Raw genomic sequence first — 20,350 nt, 5'->3', positions numbered from 1 at the left:
GGCAGGGCCATGGTGCCTGCAGGTCTTTGGCCCAGGCTTATGAAGTCAGACCAGCACTGGACTGGCAGGGCTGTGCTCGGGACATATGTCCAGAGGAGCAGATAGCTGGGGGCTGCTGAGCTGCACCTTCCTGATCAATTCCTCGCCCTGCTTCCAAAGTCTCCTGCCGCCTCTAACAGCCCTGTTCTTGGTTTTGCAGCCAGAGCCCCAGCCTGGAGACCTGATTGAGATTTTCCGCCCTCTCTACAGACACTGGGCCATCTACGTTGGCGATGGATATGTGGTCCACCTGGCTCCCCCAAGTAAGGGCTGGTGTGCTGGGCTCAGGAGCTGGGAGGAAAGGGAGATGGGGGAGCTGTGGTAGCAGGTGACCCTAACGTTCTCCTTGTTCCCCAACTGGCAGTTGGTTCCTGAATGTTAAAAGGTGTTCGCTTTTTGTAGGGCAGTGGTTTTTAACTTTGCCCCTTGGAACCTCAGGGTTTCTGTAGAGGGGCTGAGGTGGGCGTCCAGTGTGGTAGCTCTGGTTTTCTGTGTTTTATATATTATGACTTTGTATAAAACAGGTTCAATTCTTAGGCATAAAATCCCTGGAAAGGGCACAACAGGTGTTTGGGCAGAAAGACTGGGTTATGAATCCAGTTTCTACCTACCAAACTTGGTTTCCTTGCCTGTAAAATAAGGCTGAAAATACTTAACTTGGAGAATTTTTCTCCCATTTTCTTAAAATTTCTACTTAAGGTATAACATAAATATTGTAAAGTGCAGAAGTATAATAAGGTGTACGTCAGTAAATTTCTAAAAATGTACCTATCCTTGTAATGATCACCCAGATCAAGATACAGGGCCCCAAAAAGGCTCCCTCATGCCTGCCTCTTCAATAACCCGCTCCCTCCCCAACCCAAATCAAACCAAACCCATTGCTGTCTAGTCGATTCTGACTCATAGCAACCCTACAGGACAGAGCAGAACTGCCCTGTAGAGTTTCCAAGGAGTGCCTGGTGGATTCAAACTGCTGACCTTTTGGTTAGCAGCCGTAGCTCTTAACCACTCCGCCGCCAGGGTTTTCCCTCCCCAGAGGTAACCACTATTCTAACTTCTCTGACCATAGATTAGTTTTGCCTGTTCTAGAGCTTCATGTAAGAGGACTCACACGGTCTGTTCTTTTGTATCTGCTTCTTTCATTCAACATCATTCCTGAGAGTGTCATCCGCATGGATGTATGTAGCAGAAGTTCTTACTTTTTCATTATGATGCCTTTTCCACTCACATGAATATACCACAATTTGTCACCCATTCTTCTGCTGATGGCATTGGATTGTTTCCAGTTTTTGGCTCCTGTGAATAGAGCTGTTTTGGACAATTCTCGAACAAATCTTTGCCCGCCTTTTACTTTTAACCTCACACCGTACTTTATAGAGATATCAGATGTAACCAGAGTTGATCTCATCTCTTCCACCCCCAGTTAACCAATGGCTCCGGCAAAGATTGAGATTGTCAAGGATTTCATTTTACTTGGATCCACAACCAATACCCATGGAAGCAGCAGTCAAGAAATCAAAAGACACATTGCATTGGGCAATGCATTTCTTCTGTTAAAATGCAAAAAGTGCCCCTGCTGTTATCTAAAAAGCAAGCCCTTACCTGTGGGCCCTGAATTGGCTCCTTTCACTTTTATAAACATTTTTCTCCTCAGATACCCTATCCTCTCTATATCACTGTCTTCTCCTTCTCTATCGGGTCATTACTATTGGCATAGGAACATCTGTAGGATCTTCTGTCAACAAAACAAACACACACACCTCTTGATCTCACATCCTTCTCCAGCTAACCCCCATTAGAGCAAATCTCATCACAGCGTTGTCCACCATCACCGTATCTGGCTTCTCACCTCCCATTTGTCTTAACTTCCTGGTGCTGATGTAACATAAAGGCCACAAGTGGGTGGCTTTAAAGAACAGGAATTTATTTTGTCACAGTTCAGGAGGTTAAAAGTCCAAATCAGAGTCTTGACCATGTTGATTCCTTCCTTGCTGCTAGCCCCAGGTGATCCTTGGTTCCTTGGTGTTCCTTGGCTTGTTGACGATCCTCACATGGTGCCTGTCTCCCACATATGCGTGTCTCTGTGTCTTTGGTTTGGTGTCTATTCTGGTCTTTTTATAACTCAGAAGTGATTAGGTTTAGGATCCACCCTACACTGGTATGGTCTCATTAACATAACAAAAGAAAAACCCTATTTCCAAACAGGATCACCTCCACAGGTACAAGGACAAGGAATTCAACACATATTTTGGGGGGATACAATTCAATTCATAACACTATTCTCTTTGCAGTCCCCTCCACCCAGGCTGTCTTTTTTGCTCCCCACTAGAGTGGCTTTTATCAAGGTTACCAAAATACCTTGCACATCTTGCCGAAAACAAAGGTTGCTTTTCTGACCACAGCTCACTTGACTTCTCTGTAGCATTTGACATCAGTGACCTTTTTCTCTGCTCTTCATCTGGTATCTATCTTCTTTCCTCATTGGGCCCTTCCTTTCTCATCTTCTGTGAGGGGTCTTCCCCTTCTCCCACACCCCTAAATGGGGTTCAGGTCTCACTCTCCACAGGTGACCTCATTGGGTCCCAGGCTTCCAAAACCTTCTATTTACTGATGTATCCTAAGCCCATACCCTCAGCTTGGGCCTCCTTGCTCAGCTTCAAGCTCTTATAACCTCTTGACAACTTGGGATTTCCCCTTGGGTGTCTAATTAATGTCTTGAACTTGACATACCCCAGATGAAAGGCCTGATGTCATCTAACCCAAACCTACTCTTTTCTCCTTCCCTGTCTTCTGCATTTCAGTAGATGACACCATCTAGTTACTCTGGCCAAAAACATAGGAGTCATCTTTAGTTCTTTTCCTTTCCTCACCCCATATCTAATCCTTTAGGAAAGGCTTTGCCTCCAAAACAGACCCCAGACCTGCCTTCTCACCATTTCTGCTGGTGAAAGCTACTATTTTCTCTTACCTGGAGACTGCTGCAGCCTCCAGCTCATCTCTCTGCCTCTTGCCTACTCATGGTCAGTCCCTCCTTACTGGGCAGCCAGCATGATCATTCTTAAGTGTAAATCAATCGATTTTTAGAGTAGTAAATCAATTTACAGTATTGATTTACTATCTACATGTGATGAAAAAGCCAACTGTGTATACTGTGTATACATTATTAACAGTGCACAAACACCAGAAGAGAAACTCGATAACTGGGAGCTCCTAAAAATCAAACACCTGTGCTCATCCAAAGACCTCACCAAAAGAGTAAAAAGATTACCTACAGACTGGGAAAAAGTTTTTAGCTATGACATTTCTGGTCAGCGTCTGATCTCTAAAATCTACATGATAGTGCAAAAACTCAACTACAAAAAGACAAATAACCCAATGAAAAAATGGGCTAAGGGTATGAACAGGCACTTTACTGAAGAAGACATTCAGGTAGCTAACAGATACGTGAGGAAACGCTCAGGATCATTAGCTATTAGAGATGTGCAAATCAAAACTACAATGAGATTTCATCTCACTCCAACAAAGCTGGCATTAATTCAAAAAACACAAAATAATAAATGTTGGAGAGGTTGTGGAGAGACGGGAACACTTATACATTGCTGGTGGCAATGTAAAATGGAACAACCATTTTGGAAATATTTGGCGTTTCCTTAAAAAGCTAGAAATAGAACTACCATACGATCCAGCAATCCCACTCCTTGGAATATATCCTAGAGAAATAAGAGCCTTTACACAACCAGATATATGCACACCCATGTTCATTGCAGCAGTGTTTACAACAGCAAAAACACGGAAGCAACCAAGGTGCTCATCAATGGATGAATAAATTATGGCATATTCACACAATGGAATATTACTCATTGATAAAGAACAATGATGAATCTGTGAAACATCTCATAACATGGAGAAATCTGGAAGGCGTTATGCTGAGTGAAATTAGTCAGTTGCAAAAGGACAAATATTGTATGAGACCAATATTATAAGAACTCGGAAAATAGTTTAAACAGAGAAGAAAATATTCTTTGATGGTTACGAGAGTGGGGAGGGAGGGAGGAAAGGAGGGAAGAAGAGGGATATTCACTAATTAGATAGCAGACAAAAACTAATTTAGGTGAAGGGAAAGACAACACACAATACAGGAGAGGTCAGCATAACTGGAGTAAACCAAAAACAAAGAAGTTTCCTGAATAAACTGAGTGCTCTGAAGGCCAGTGTAGCAGGGATGGGGGTTTGGGGACCATGGTTTCAGGGGACATCTAAGTCAATTGGCATAATAAAATCTATTAAGAAAACATTCTGCATCCCACCTTGGAGAGTGGTGTCTGGGGTCTTAAATGCTAGCAAGTGGCCATCTAAGATGCATCAATTGGTCTCAACCTACCTGGAGCAAAGGAGAGTGAAGAACACCAAAGGCACAAGGTAATTATAAGCCCAAGAGACAGAAAGGGCCACATAAACCAGACACTACATCAGCCTGAGACCAGAAGAACTAGATGGTGCTCAGCTACAACCGAAGACTGCCCTGACAGGGAACACAACAGAGAATCCCTGAAAGAACAGGAGAGCAGTGGGATGCACACCTCAAATTCTCATAAAAAGACCAGACTTAATGGTCTGACTGAGACTAGAAGGACCCCAGAGGTCATGGTCCCCAGACCTTCTGTTAGGCCAAGACAGGAACGATTCCCAAAGCCAACTCTTCAGACAGGGATTGGACTGGACTATAAGATAGAAAATGATACTGGTGAGGAGTGAGCTCAAGTAGACACATGAGACTATGTGGGCAGCTCCTGCCTGGAGATGAGATGAGAAGGCAGAGGGACAGAAGCTGGCTGAATTGACACGGAAATACAGGGTGGAGAGAAGGAGTGTACTGTCTCATTAGGGGGAGAGCAACTAGGAGTATATAGCAAGGTGTACATAAATTTTTGTATGAGAGACTGACTTGATTTGTAAACTTTCACTTAAAGTGTAATAAAAATGAAAAAAAAAAAAAAAAGGACAACTGTGAAGCGTGACATGTCACTCTTCCCCTAAAGTCTCAGTTGGCTTTCTTCTCACATGTAGAGTAAGATTCAAAATCCATGCCCTGACCCATTGGGCCTGGAGTGGTTTGGCCTCTGCCTTCATCTTGGAACCTCATCTTCCTCTTCTTTCCTCCTGGGTCTCTAGACTTCAGTTGCAGTGGCCTCCTGGCTGCCCCTCAACCATGCCAAGATCTTTCCTTCCTGAGGTCTTGTCCTTGTTCCTTCTGCTGGGGATGCCTTTCCCTAGATCTTGGGACAGGTATCTCCTCCTCATCACTCAGGTCTCAACTCAAATATCCATTCCTTGTGTGGCCCTCCCCAACCCAAGCTAGAGAAGCCTCCTCTGGTCATCATTTCCTTTGTTACCCAACTTAACTTTCTCCATAGCATTTTCAGCACCTGAAATAAGATGCTAAAGTATGTTATTTTGTTTGGTTGGTCCTTGTCAGTATCCCCTCACTGGACGATGAGCTACTCAAGGGCAAGGTTACGTGACAGGTCAAGACCACTCAGCTTGAGTCAGAACCCAGGATTTCTGACCTTTTACCTGTGCACCCTTGTACTGCTCACTAGGGTGGCACCAGGTGTGTGAAATTTAAGGAGGCCCTTACACTTGGCTGCAGACCTTGCACTTGTACAACGTTGAGAGTGCTTCCTTAAATCTCGTGCTCTAGGCACCTTGTTTGCCTCATCCAAGTCTTGACCCTGCCACTCGCCCTGCCTTGGGGCTGAACCTTATGGGGCCTCAGGACCTCACCTGGTCCCATTCCCTCTGTGTCCGTGCTGACCCTTTCCACAAATTCAGGGCTCAAATAGAGCATCATCTCCTTTATTTATTTCAGTTAATCCCTCAAGCACCACCTGCCCTCTTAGTAGCAAGTCTGAATCCCATAGATTTTCCCAAGTCTCAAGATTGTGCTTGGGACAAGGGGTTCATTCCTCTTTGGAAGACCAAGCAGAGCAGGACCTGGGGTTTGATCAGTCCCTCCTGCCATTGCTTGTTGCTGCCACATGGTATCATAGTTGAAGCCTGGTCCTACCCAGTTCAACAGGTGCCGCCATGGCTGCTCTTTGAGGGAGAATGAGCCACCTCTCATGATGCATAGCCCAGGGCTCCTGGGTTCCACCTCTTTAGTTCACAGCCACCTTTTCATCCATCATGGCCAAAACATGCTCTCCCCCTCCCACCATACTGGGGGAGTGCCTGGTCTCTGTGCTTGCATCAGTTCTCTCTCTCGGCCATCCTGTCCTTGTGTTGAACCCAGGCTCCTTTTCTTCAAGGTGATTTCATTTCTGGAGCTTTGTTGCTCCTTCCAGCCCCTGGGCCTTGGGTGGGGCCATGCCTGTGTACCCACTCACTTTACATCTCAGGAAGCAGCTGTGGGGTTTGGTCCCTTTGCTCCCAGAAGGGTGGAGACTCCTTGCCCAAGCCCATCCACTTTTTCTGCAGTAATTGGCTTTGCTTATATCAAGGAGTTGTAGCCTTGTTGGAATCATGAAAGGGTCACATCTGTTCCCCCAGAGTTTTGGATGTATACTTGGCTCATATTTGTATAATCAAGAGGGCCACTCAGGTGTCACAGGATGCAGAAGGCCAGCTTCTCTAGGTTATGAAAAAATCTTAACAAATCATGGAACTTCACACTGCTCATTTCAGGTAAGGAAACTAGGGCCCAGAGATCACAAGAGCCTTCTCCAAAGTCACACAGTCTTGGGTCTGACCCTTGGCCCTTCCACATGTTGCTCTTCCCCTCGTGAATGGTGCTGGGGCCAGCTCAGTCCCTGTGGCCCTACGCAGGACCAATCCTTCTGTTTCCTCTTTGTGGATCCACAGGTGAAATCGCTGGAGCTGGTGCGGCCAGTGTCATGTCTGCCCTGACGGATAAGGCCATAGTGAAGAAGGAACTGCTATATGATGTGGCCGGGCGGGACAAGTACCAGGTCAATAACAAGCATGATAACAAGTACCCGCCCCTACCTCCCAGCAAAATCATCCAGCGGGCGGAGGAGCTGGTGGGACAGGAGGTACTTTACAAGCTGACCAGCGAGAACTGCGAGCACTTTGTGAACGAGCTGCGCTATGGAGTCGCCCGCAGTGACCAGGTGTGTCCTTAGCCTGTGTCCCCATCCCCAGGAACCAGTTCTTTCCCTCAGCTGGCAGTGGCTGGGCCTCTGCTGTGAGCTGGACCAGGGTGGAGACAGGCATGGACAAGGTCAGAATAGCAGAGATGGAATGTCTTTGGTCTTACATTTCCATGAACGGTACACCTCCTCTCCTGGGTTCCTCTTTTCTCCCTAAGTCCTTTTCTTCTCTGCCTTTCCTGACTGGGGCCATCTACAGCCCTGAATGGGGGAACAAGGCCATACTAACAATAGAGGAGAGGTTAGCTTGCTATTTCTTAGTGCTTGTTACTCTGAAAACAAAATGATGCCCTTGGGTTTGCATGGTGGCAATGCTGAGTTAGACCATCCATTGGCATAAGTAGATATATGGACCCTTGTGCCCAGCAGTGAGTCACTGCAGCTTAACATGTTGCCTCATTAGAGCAGAGCAGGGAGTGTTAGCCTGAGGGTGGGTGGAGGGTGCCTTATCATGCTTCTACAAAACACTGTCCTCAGCTCTGCTGAAATGCAAGGGTCAACCCAGGAGATCCTGGCGGATGCAGTTTTGTTCATTTCCTTAGTTTGATTTTTGTTCACTTATTTAGTATTGCCCCCTCTCTTCTTTGAATTTCTTTTTCTCCTGGATAACTAACTTCTTTCCCACTTCTACATTTTTTTTTGGGGTGTGGGCAGGGGGCAGGGAGGGATAAGAACATTGTTTGAAAAAGTTCTTAGATGCTTATTGAAGCAAAAGGGTATGATTTTTAATTTTCAGTGAAACTTTAAGTCTGTCAGGTCGTTTATTTTTATATCTGAGAACTGATCTCTTCTTCCTTGGTCAGTGTGGTGGTCAAGAGCATGGGCTCCTGGGAACAGGCATGGGCTGGATCTGAGCGCTGCCTCTTGCTATCTGTATGACTTTGGAACAGTTATTCAAACTCCCTAAACCTTGGTAAAGTACCATTGATAATACTGACCTCAGAGGGTTACTGTGTGGATTAAATATGAGCACATTTATGCTTAGCACAGTGCCGACTCAGAAAATGCACTTAGTGTGTTATAGTAGTAAAAGTCATCATAGTAGTCCTCATCTGCATTTTTTTTTTTTTTTTTTTTGCTTGCTTCACCCAGTACCTCCTCTACTGGCCTCTTTGAGCCACAGTGACTTGGACAGGGAGGCATTCACCAACACCACCTACAAGGACCACTCTCAGCTTTCCCTTACACTGCAGATAATCAGCTGTGCTCACTCTGCTGACTCCATAGTGGCTAGCTGGTTCCTACTCCTCTCTCCTATGAGATATTATATATCTTCCAATGGGTATCTTTTTATTGTTTTTCCTTAATCAAATGTGTTATTCTTCTTCAACAACTGTTTACATATATATGAATGTGAAAGGTACTTAATATAAAAACTGAGTACCAAATACACATCTAGCTAGGTAAGGAAAGGGCCACATTGCCAATGTTTGACAAAGACTCCAGAGTCTTTGGGTCACAAGCTTGATTAAACTTCCCTGAGAGTTCATAAGAGGCCCCATCTGAGGAAGCCAGTGGGTAGGGCCATGAAAGAAACTTCTTCAGTGCCTGTATGTTTTCAGGTTAAAAAGATGGTACAATGATAGAAGGAATCTGTGGGATGATGGCACTCAGCACATAAGTCTCTTGGGGATGATAGCTTTCAAAATGTTTTTCTCTTGAGTTACACTTGGTCCATAGCTGTCATCCTGGTATCATCCTAGAAATTCCTTTTAATTCTCTCCGGAATTAATGCTTATATTTTCAGTAGCTCACATCTTTCTCTTTCTTGGTTTATTCCCTTGTTTTGGTGGAACACCTCCTCTAATAGTTTCCTGATAAAGAGTGCATGGGAGGTAAAATTTTAAAGACCTTTCATGTCCAAAAATGTCTTCATTTTACCCTCACATTTTATTGGTAGTTTGGCTGGGTATAGAATTCCAGGTTGGAATAAATTTTTTTTCAGAATTTTGAAGGCATCACTCCACAGTCATCTAGTTATGCTATTGTTTAGAAGTCTGAAGCTGTTCCGATTTTTGATTCTTTGTTTGTGATCTATTTTTTCCTTTTAGAATCTTATAAAATCTTCTCTTTATCTTCAATATTCTTAAATTTCACTATAATATACCTTGTGTAGGTCTATTTTCATGTATTGGGCTGGGCACTTGGTGACTCCTTTTAACCTGGGAACTCACATCCTTCAGTTCTGGGAACTTTTTAATTTTCTCTTCTCTCATTTTGGAACTCCTATTATTTGAGTGTTGGACCTTTAGTTCAAACTTATCCAGTGGTGTAGTGGAAGAAAGTCCTGGAGATTTGCTTCTGAAAAGCCTAGAAAATGCTATGGAGCTCAGTTCTACTCTGTAATGCATGAGGTCTCCATGAGTCAGAATTGACTTGTCGGTAATGGGTTTGATTTTTTGAGTTTGGGACTTTAGACTGCTCCTCTAATTCTCTTTTCTTCTCTCTCCTGTTTTTCATTTATTTTGTTTTTAATTAGAAAATTAACATTCATCGGTAGATTAAGGTATAATAGAAGTTTAAAAATGTAGCAGCGGCAATATCAGGATAAAAAAGAGAAACTTATGCCAAAAACAATCTGATTGCATCGATGGTGATATTTCATAAGAATCAAGGTCTTCATTCATACGTGGTTTCCATTTCAGGCAAATTTCCATACTCTTGTCATCAAAAGGAGCCCTGGTAGTGGAATGGTTAAGTGCTTGGCTGCTAACTGAAAATCCATCGGTGGCTCTACAGGAGAAAAGACCTGGCTACCTGCTCCCTTAAAGATTACAGCCTAGGAAACCCTATGGGACAGTTCTACTCTGTCATGTAGGGTCACTATGAGTCAGAATTGACTCAACGGCACACAAGAACAACAACATCATCACTAAACCCCAAATCTAGATTACCATACAAGCCTGGGAAGTAATAAGATACTCAATAAAATTCAGGGTCCTACCCTAGGAAGATTTGATGGATTTATAGAATATATCCTAGTCATCTAATTTCTAGTTATTCTTTCTGTGATTATTAATAAAATGAAGAACAAATTTACAAGTTTATATAAGTAGAGCATTTTTCTGTCAGCACAAAATTGTTACATCATTTAGTAAAGTACATATGTCTCCAGGCACAGGTAATATTTAGAGGAATCAAATAAAATTCCAAATCCTGAGATAGCAAAACAACTAAGAAATATTTTTGACCGTTTACTTTTTATAAACAAAATTCCACTCTTCTTGCAAAATAAGACAATACAGATCAGACACATCACATTTTTCTTTCTCTGGCTTTAGCCTTCTGTCCTTCTCATCTACCTGAAAGAGGCAAAGAACAGCAACAAGAACAATAAAACAGCATAAATAATTCTATTTGACCCCATCACAGAAAATTAAACCAGAATATAATACAAAACAAAGAAAAAGGTGTCATCTGTACAATTTCCAAAGAGTTCCTCTTTCATTTCTTGGCCTGGGATGGGAGTTTCTCAACCTTGGCACTGTTGACACTTCTGGCATGAAAATTCTGCCTTGTCAGGGGCTGTCCTTGTATTGTAGGATGTTTTTAGCAAGATCCATGGCCTCTCCCCACTAGATGCCAGTAGCACAGCGCGCACCCTCCTCCTTCATTTTCAAGAACCAAAAATATCTCTGTTGCAGTTCTTAGTTACCATAGAGTTGATTTCGACTCCTAGCTACCTACCCCATGTGTGCAGAGTAGAACTCCATAGGATTTTCAAGGCTGTGACTTTTTGGAAGCAGACTGCAGGCCTGTCTTCTGAAGCGCCTTTGCTGGGTTCAAACTGCCAACCTCTCAGCTAGTAGTTGAGCGCCTAACCATTTGCAACACCCGGGGACTCCTAAGATGTCTCTAAAAAAAAAAAAAAAAGATATCTCTAGACCTTGCCAAATTTTCCCTGCAGGGAAAAACCCTATCAAGTTGAGAACCACTGGCCTAGTGAGTAATGATCATAACACATGCTATGAGCCAAATTAAAATACAACTTCTACGTGTGTCCAACTTCACTTGAGATGGTGGATGTAGTCCAGTGGTGTTTTTCTTTGTAAGAGCTGTCAAAGCAGCCAGTCTCCTTTTTGTTTAACTCACGAGGACATTTTGTTTGTTTAAAAGAATTTTGTCAGTCCTTATTTTTATCTGTGCTGGCTTCTTTGAAACAACAGACTAGGTCTTCCTTTAATAGAAAGCCTGTGACTCATCTAACTTCCTAGTAAGAAAGGGAAGCAACGGATTTAAACTAAAGTGTGGTTTGTGTTTTACATGCCTAAGCGTATTCTAAAATAAAAGAAGTTTAAAAATGTAGCAGCAACAATCAACATAAAAAAGAGAAACTTAGGCTGAAAACAATCTGACTTCGACCTACCTAAAATATTTATTTAGCAAGCTTTTGTAGAGAAGTCTTCATACTGAATAGTACTTAAAAAAAAAAAAAAAAGAAAAGAAAAGCAACTGGCAGCTATACTCACAACAGAGTCTAGTCCGTGCCAGATAAAATATTAAGAGAAGTACAAATTGAAGATGAGGTCGGTGGTAATACGTATATTACATATATGACATTGTATGTTACATCAATCTGGACACATAGTGGGGTGTTGTTTTAAAATCCCTGTAAATGAAACCATATTTCTATACAAATAGTTTATAATCATTCTTACTTTGTAACCTCTCTTAGTCTAAATTAATTGCTTTCAGAATAACACTGCTCTTCTCAAAACCCTCTTTTATCCACTTGCGACATTGCTGTGAGTGAAGGAAGAACGTTAGCCTTTCCTGTTTCCTAGAAACAAGTCAGACTTAATGAAACTGTAACTTAACTCAGAGGAGCCATGTAGTATACATAGCTAAATGTATGCAGTCTGATCGAATTTCAATTTGCCCACTTCTAAAAAAGATTTCTTAGGATTTCTAATGGGGGACATTTTTTTCTCTCTTCTAATATTCCGATTTGAGATCTGTGATGCACACCATGTAGCCCTTCTTCATGATCAGAAATCCTATAATGTCAGGTCAGTAGCTGGGCTGGATTCATCAACCTTGCAACAAGAAAATTATCAATGGCATCTGAAGGCAGCACTGACTCTTGTGGGCAGATTGTTTTCCTCATAAAATTTGCACTCTAAGCACTGAGTAGATGCCACTTGCTTGTATTTAATCACATTCTTTGACTGTGTACAAAGCATGGCCACAAACAATAAGGTCATTGTTAGTTTCCTTGACAAAGTAACCTTTGTATGAACCATTTGCATCAGCATTTGCTTTCCCACTATGACGTTCTGTAAAGAACTAGGGACATATTGTTTCTCCTCCATTATCTGCAAACCATTTCTCCCTGACACACAGCTTAGTAAGGAAAACGCTGGATACAAGTGATTTTATGCAGGTTCTCTAGCAAGTTAACCCAACAGAACCACAGCTGCCAAAAAACTGCTGAATTCCCATTTAGAGGAAGGTTTAAAGACTGACCAGCAGTGGAGCCCAAGGACTGTAGCTTTACCCAGACTTTGTCATCTGAGTTCTGGCTGCTAAGCATGGTTTCTGTTTCTCCAGATTTTTTCTGTTTTGTCTTCTATCTTAGAGGGCTTCCTCAGACGTCTGCTATCCTTGGTGGTATGCTCATGATTAACTCAATAGCAAATGGAAGCTCTGAGCAAGTGGGGGACCGGTGGCTCGTTGACTTTGAGTTTTCACTGCAGGGTTGTCTGGGCCGTCTGTTTGTTTAAAAAACTCCCAGAATTGGTGTCTTTCGTTGTTTCCACTTGGGCTGGTCAGAATCTCAGGAAAGTCTTCTAATACTCCTGCTAGGAGGTGAAGTTCTGGGAGGAGAGAGGGATAGTAGGGCTGGGAGTCTCACCTTAGCATTTTTATGGTTTTTCAATGCCTTTGTTTATGGTAAAATACCCATATCCTCACATGAGATTCTAGATTTCCATGCCCCCAAATCCTCTGTTTTACCCTCTCCAGAGAATAAACTTTCAGATTTTTGTTGGCGTGGGAAAGGAGGTTCTTGGACCTAACTCAAGCTCTCTTTCTTTCCTCCCACTTTCAGGGGCAACTGGGGTTGCCAATATGTGATACTTTTTGAGGATTCTGTTGTAGAAATAGGATTGACTCTCAGCCTTTTCTGTTGCTGCCTTTGGCTTTCGTGTTCTCTGGGTCTGCTAAGTCGGTTATTACTTTTCCATCTGTCTGGCAACTTTCACATTTTTCTGTTGTTGTCTTCTCTTTTGTTCTCTCTGTCTTTGGGTAATGATGCCTACAACAAATGCTCTGCTTTACTAACTGGGTTTCAGGAGGGAGTGAAATTTGACATATATTCAATTTTTACCCTGAAGTCTCCTCTTACTTTTCAAGCCCTCTTTTTCTACTACTTCAGTTCATATGGAGCACTGGTGGCACAGTGGTTAAGAGCTCAGGTGCCAACCAAAAGTTCTGCAGTTTGAACCCACCAGCTGCTCTTTGGAAACCCTACAGGACTGTTCTACTCTGTCCTATAGGGTCGCTATGAGTTGGCATCGACTCGATGGCAATGAGTTTTTTGGTTTGGTTTGACAGTTATCCTAATAACTTTAAGCACATCACCATTATTCACAGTTGAGCCATTTACTGAATACATGAAGTGCTCTTCTGTGTCTGGCAGACTGGGCACTGGGGATGCAGTGACAAACAATACAGGTGAGGTCACACAGTTCACTGAGTTTTCAAAATAGCAGTCCCCCTCTACTTCACACTTACTTCATGTTTCTAGTTGGCCATCCTGGCACTGCCTCCCTGTCCTTTCCACAGTCACCCTCTGAGGAGTTATGTGCTTTAAATACTCTCAGGAAACCCTGGTGGCGTAGTGGTTAAGTGCTATGGCTGCTAACCAAAGGGTCGGCAGCTCAAATCCGCCAGGCACTCCTTGGAAACGCTATAGGGCATTTCTACTCTGTCTTATAGGGTCGCTGTGAGTCAGAATCGACTCGATGGGAGCGGGTTTGGTTTTGGTTTTGGAAATACCCACAGGGTCAATAGAGTTGCTCACCTCTGGTTCATGTGAATTCCAGGCCAGCTGGCTCCATCCACTCATTCTTTCCTCACTTGGCCCTCTCCTCCACTCTGCCTGGGGAGGCCACGGGGCATGTGAGGTGACCTGAACTTAATGTCCCTATTGAATGTACAAGGAGCCCTGGTGGTGCAGTGGTTACGCACTCATCTGCTAACCTAAAGTTCAGAGGTTCGAACCCACCAACCACTCCATGGAAGAAAGATGTGGTAGTCTGCTTCTATAAAGATTACAGCCTTGGAAACTTTTTTTTTTTTTGATTAATTTTTATTAAGCTTCAAGTGGACATTTACCATTCCAATCAGTCTGTCACGTGTAGGTTTACATACATCTTACTCCCTTCTCCCACTTGCTCTCCCCCTATTGAGTCAGCCCTTTCAGTCTCTCGTTTCGTGCCAATTTTGCCATCTTCCCTCTCTCTCTATCTTCCCATCCCCCCTCCAGTCAAGAGTTGCCAACACACTCTCCAGTGTCCACCTGATTTAATTAGCTCACTCTTCATCAGCATCTTTCTCCCCCCGACTGACCAGTCCTTTTCATGCCTGATGAGTTGTCTTCGGGGATGGTTCCTGTCCTGTGCCATCAGAAGTTCTGGGGAGCATTGTCTCTGGGATTCCTCTAGTCGCAGTCATACCATTAGGTATGGTCTTTTTATGAGAATTTGGGGTCAGCCTTGGAAACTTGATGGGGCCCTTCTGCTCTGTCCTATAGGGTCGTTATGAGTTGGAATTAACTCACTGGCAATGGGTAATAGGTTTGGGTTGAATGTACAGCCTGTGTTCAGATTCCTGACATACAGTCTGATCCCCTCTCTTTTCTTTGCAGGTCAGAGATGTTGTCATGGCAGCAGGCATTGCAGGATTGGGCTTGGCAGCCATGGCCCTCATTGGAATCATGTTCTCAAGAAATAAGCGGCAAAAGCAATAACTTGAAGAGACTGTTCTATCAGCAGTGACTTTCTAAATTAAGGGGATCTTGTTTTGCTAGAGGGTTTGGGGTTTGGTTTATGGATTTCATTTTGTTTTATAATAAGGCTTATTTTCACAGAATAAAATAAAGCCCAGTGAGGGAGGATTTTATTGAGGGAAATGCAGCAAGAATGACCTGGTGTGAGCTCTATTCCTGGTGACACCAGGTTGTGCCCTGGCCTGGTTGTGGTTTTTTTTTCACTTTTTCTTTGAGGGCTGTTCTTTGGGCCCTTTTCATTGCAGGAACCCTAAGTCCAAGTCCAGTTACCTCTACTACCTGGGTGTTCCTAGTTGTGGGAGATACAGGTGGGGCAGGATAAATCTGATTAATGTACAAGAACAGGAACCATCAGACAGCCAGGACCCTTGGTCTGGAACTAGATCCAAGATGGCTCCTAACACCTCAGCAGCTGGAGTCTGTAGATATATATGTTCAGGGGAGTTGATACGAAATCCTCCGCCCAGAAGGAAACTTGTATATGCTTTTGCCAGTCTTGCTAAAACCTCCCTTATTTCCCTTTGCTTTCTACATCTTTTCTCTGCCTTGTAGCTTCTGCTTCCTCTGCATATCTGCTTCCTCACCGCTTCAATTCTTCATGACCCCTCAAGTCTTTCATCTCAGATCCCTCTCTTGGCTTTTTTTCTGGCATCCGCTCAGCTCAGCTCAGCTCCCCCGCTGACTGTGGCTTCCTGTGCTCCCATTTCAAGTTCCTGTGACAGACTCTGATTGGCTCAGCTGACCACATCCTGGCTGTGCCTACTGATTGGCTGCTCTTGGGTCAGGTGACCTCCCTGGGCCGATCAGCTCTGCCTGATGGATCTGGGGCCGCATGGTACAAATGTGGCTTCAGACCTTACTGGACTGGGGGTGTAGCTGGCTCCGTGAGAGCCCTCTTGGGGGTGCTGAGCTTGATATCCCCCCCAAGTCCCTCCTCATCTGCTTGGACCCTGGACCAGGGGAGATTTATCAGAAGTCTCAAGCTCACAGTTTCCTCTATGAAATATGGTACCCTAACCATCCACTTATTTTTATAAAAGAAAGAATTAGAATCTAAGTACTCTTTTTCTCACCTCAAAATGCCCATTTCATTAAAGAGATAAGTTGAGGAGAAGCACGAGGGCTTCTGTCCCCTTCCCCTTCAGCCATAGCTGCCCTTGGCCAGGGGCAGCTGCTCAACCCTCATCTATGTGAGATGGAAACCAGGACCTGTGAGGTATGGACTGGGCTGGCACTTGGCCAGCCACCTTCACAAACTGCTTGACCTTCACCATGAGGGTGTGGGAGTTATAACCGACATTCACAGATGGGGCAACTGGGGATGGGAGAGGTCAAGTTACTGGCTAAGTTCATATAGCTAGTAGACGGTAGAGGTGGGATGCTCACAACATTAGTTTCCTACTGCTGGTATGACAAATTACCTCAAACTTAGTGCCTGAAAACAACAGAAGTGTTCTGGAGTCCAAACGTCTGAAATCAGCTTCACTGGGCTGGAGTCAGAGTGCTGACAGGGCTGCACTCCCTCTGGAGGCTCTAGGGGAGAGCCCCTTCCTTGTCTCTTCATTTCTGGTGGCTGCCGCCTTTCCTTGGCTTGTGGCTGCACCACTCCAGTGGTCACACTGCCTACTCATCTTCTGTGTGTGTCAAGTCTCCCTCTGCCTTTCTGTCATAGGACACCTGTGCTTGCATTTAGAGCCCACTCGGATAATCTCATCTCAGAAAAAGTCACATCTATAGGATTTTGGGGATTAGGATGTGGATATATCTCTGGGGGACCAGTTTTCAACCTACCATACCCACCAAAGGTTGTCCAACCAAGAAGCTCAGGTGTCTGAATTGGAAGACTCTAGCATGCTTTTTCAAGAGAGCCATGTGGGTACCAGCGTGACAGCTGACGGCAAGAGAACCACACTCTGGGAGGGTGAAAGAGGCCTCTCCACTCAAGAGTTTGAGAATTGGGGCCCCCACTCCATTCCTTCCATTTGCCTGTCCTAGACATGACCTTTACCACATTAAGTTCATTCCTTTGCAATCATGGCAGATTGTTTTCTTGGAACCCCATTAAGGTGTCTCTCAAATATCATTTACATTTAGGCTCTTACTGCCCACTAGTCAAAATTGTCAGATTATGTCTAGTCAAATATTGTAAGAAATGGGACTCAAGACAGGCAAGTATATGAGTTTGCATATATATATATTTTTTGTTGGCAGTGGATTTATTTAGGCCATAACAGATGCGTATCTTAGTAGTACTCTCGAAGCCCCAGGCTTAAGTTCCAGGCCCCACAGCCACCAAGTGTGGCTTCTCCAGCAGTGGACTTGCAGCCTCGGTCCCACCGGCTGCCCAGCCGCACTGTGAAGGAAACGGAAGATGGACTACCTTCAGCCTCACGTTTTGTTTGAAGGTGAAACCAGGACTAGCTGACCCTGGAGGCTATGTTACGGAAATGTCTTCACGTGCCCCTTTTATCTGGATGTTTGTCACTAAAGTGCTGTGAAAATCTTGTTCCTATCCATCATTCGTGTATGAGTTTGTATATTGATGGTGTGTGCAGGCCTGGAACCTAAGTTCAGGCTGGTGGGGCCTGTTTGGAGGGGGTGGAGGAGACAACTGTTTCTGAGGGACGAGGATGCTGAGAGGGCAAAGAGGGGGTGAAATCCTGTTGTCTGCCCCCCAAGTCAGGTGCTCTGGAATAGGGCTGTGATGGTTACAGGAAGAGGTCCATTAAAATTTTTTTAAAATAATTTTTTAATTGTGTTTTAGGTGAAAGTGTGCAGCGTAAATTAGTTTTTCATTCAAAAATTCATATGCAAATTGTTTTGTGGTATTGGTTGCAACCCCCAAACTGTGTCAGCACTCTACCCCTTTCCCTTTCCATCCTGGGTTCTCTGTGTCCATTCCTTCAGGTTTCTTTTCTCTTCCTGCCTTCTCAGCTTTGCTTTTGTGCAGGTGTTGCCCATTTGGTCTCGTGTACTTGATTGAACTAAGAAGCAAGCTTCTCATGTGTGTTATTGTTTGTTTTAAAGGCCTGTCTAATCTTTGGCTGAAAGGTGGATATCAGTAGTGGCTTCAGTTCTGAATTAGCAGGGTGTGCTGGGTCTATAGTCTTGGGGGTTCTTCCAGTCTCTGTCAGACCACTAAGTTTGGTCTTTTTTTGGTGAATTTGTATTTTGTTTTACATTTTTCTCCTGCTCTGCCCAGGACCCTTATTGTGATCCCTGTCAGAGTTGTCAGTGGCGGTAGCTGGGCACCATCTAGTTCTTCTGGGCTCAGGCTGGTGGAGGCGGTGGTTCATGTGACCCATTAGTCTTTTGGACTATTTTTCTTGTGTCTTTGGTTTTCTTTATTCTCCTTTGCTCTGAACATGATGGGACCAATAGATGTATCTTCAGTGGCTGCTTGAAAGCTTATAAGAGCCCAGACACTCCTCACCAAATTAGGATTAGAACATTTTCTTTATGAACTGTTATGCCAATTGACCTTGATGTCCTTGAAACTATGGTCCCCAGCCCTCAGTCCCAATAACTCAGTCCCTCAGGTGTTTGGATGTGTCTAGGAAGCTTCTGTGACTTTGCCTTGGACAAGTTGTGCTGCCTTCCCCTATATTGTTGTTTTTCCCTTCACCAAAGTTAACTTGTCTACTATTTAGTTAGTGATTCCCTCTTCTCTCCTCCCCACTCCCGTCCCTCATAATCATCAAAGATTGTTTTTTTCCTGTGTGTGAACCTTTTCTTGGGTTTTTATAATAGTGGTCTCATATAATATTTGTCCTTTTGTGATTGACTTATTTCAGTCAGCATAATACCCTCCAGATTCATCCGTGTTGTGAGATGTTTAGAGGATTCATCACTGTTCTTTACTGTTGCATAGTATTCCATTGTGTGTATATACCATAATTTGTTTATCCATTCACCTGTGGGTGGGCACTTTGCTGTTGTGAACAATGCTGCAATGAATATGGGTGCGCACATGTCTATTTGTGTGGTGGCTCTTATTTCTCTAGGATATATTCCTAGGAGTGGGATTGCTGGATTGTATGGTATTTCTATTTCTAGCTTTTTAAGGAGGTGCCATATCGTTTTCCATAGTGGCTGTGCCATTTAACATTCCCGCTAGCAGTGCATAAGAGTTCTGATCTCTTCTTGACCTCTCCAACCTTTGTATTTTCTGTTTTTTTGATTAGTGCCAGTAACATTGGGGCGAGATAGTATCTCATTATGGTTTTGATTTGCATTTCTCTAATGGCTAATGACCGCAAGCATTTCCTCATGTGTCTGTTAGCCACCTGAATGTCTTTTTTTTGTGAAGTGTCTGTTCATATTCTTTGCCCATTTAACTGGGTTATTTGTTTTTTTGTTGTTGAGGTGTTGAAGTATGTTACAGATTTTAGAGATTAGGCTCTTGTCAGATATATCACAGCCAAAAGTTTTTTTCCCAGTCTGTAGGTTCTCTTTTTACTCTTTTGGTGAAGTCTTTTGATGAGCTATCTACCTTATCTTATCCAGTTATCTAGCTTATTTTCTTGTGTTTGTGCATGTTAGTTATGGTTTGTATTGTATTTATGCAATGTGTTAGGGCCCCTAGCATTGTCCGTATTTTTTCTTCCCTGATCTTTATCGTTTTAGACGTCATATTTGGGTCTTTGATCCATTTTGATTTAGTTTTTTGTGTGTTGTGTGAAGTATGGATCCTGTTCCATGTTATAATTGTACACGAAGGCCCTAGATCCATTGGCCAAACTTTCTGCCTGGAAGGGAAGCCATTTTCTAATTTACACAAAGACATTTCATGCGCTAGCAGGGCACTAGATGCTGATGTGCGAGGCGGGGGGAGGAGGATTTGAAGATGAAGCCCACCCATTTCCTGGGGACCCCTGGAATCTACACAGCAGGAGGGGTCCAACCTGTATCTGTGAGTTCTGAAGTGAAGAAGGGAGGTAGAAGGAAGATAGCTCTGTGCTGCCCTCACAGTGGGGCTGTTGGGAGTAGGGGTGACCAGGAGAGAGAAGGTCAGGGTTTCAGGAACCTCCTAGGGTCCTCAACCTTTCCTTTAGTCCACCTATCCTGTGAGCCCCAGTGGGGTCTGGCTTCTACCCCCCTTTCCCAGCCAACCAGATCCCTTTCCTGGAAC

General features: G+C 43.8%; 1 protein-coding gene across 3 annotated transcripts in view; it reads left to right on the top strand.

The window, feature by feature from the left end:
* Nucleotides 1-17,441, top strand: part of LOC126080975 (phospholipase A and acyltransferase 3) — a 30,736-nt gene extending 13,295 nt beyond the window's left edge. For all 3 annotated transcript variants that reach the window (XM_049892300.1, XM_049892303.1, XM_049892302.1), the window contains exons 3-5: nucleotides 200-302; nucleotides 6,901-7,169; nucleotides 15,079-17,441. In XM_049892300.1, coding sequence (XP_049748257.1) covers nucleotides 200-302; nucleotides 6,901-7,169; nucleotides 15,079-15,180 — 474 coding nt within the window. In that variant the 3' untranslated portion in view covers nucleotides 15,181-17,441. The remainder of the gene's footprint in view (nucleotides 1-199; nucleotides 303-6,900; nucleotides 7,170-15,078) is intronic.
* The last annotated feature ends 2,909 nt before the right edge of the window (nucleotides 17,442-20,350 follow it).

The sequence above is a fragment of the Elephas maximus genome, chromosome 7 (assembly GCF_024166365.1).
Source record: "Elephas maximus indicus isolate mEleMax1 chromosome 7, mEleMax1 primary haplotype, whole genome shotgun sequence".
Classification (NCBI taxonomy): domain Eukaryota; kingdom Metazoa; phylum Chordata; class Mammalia; order Proboscidea; family Elephantidae; genus Elephas; species Elephas maximus.
This window is presented reverse-complemented; position numbering and strand designations above follow the sequence as displayed.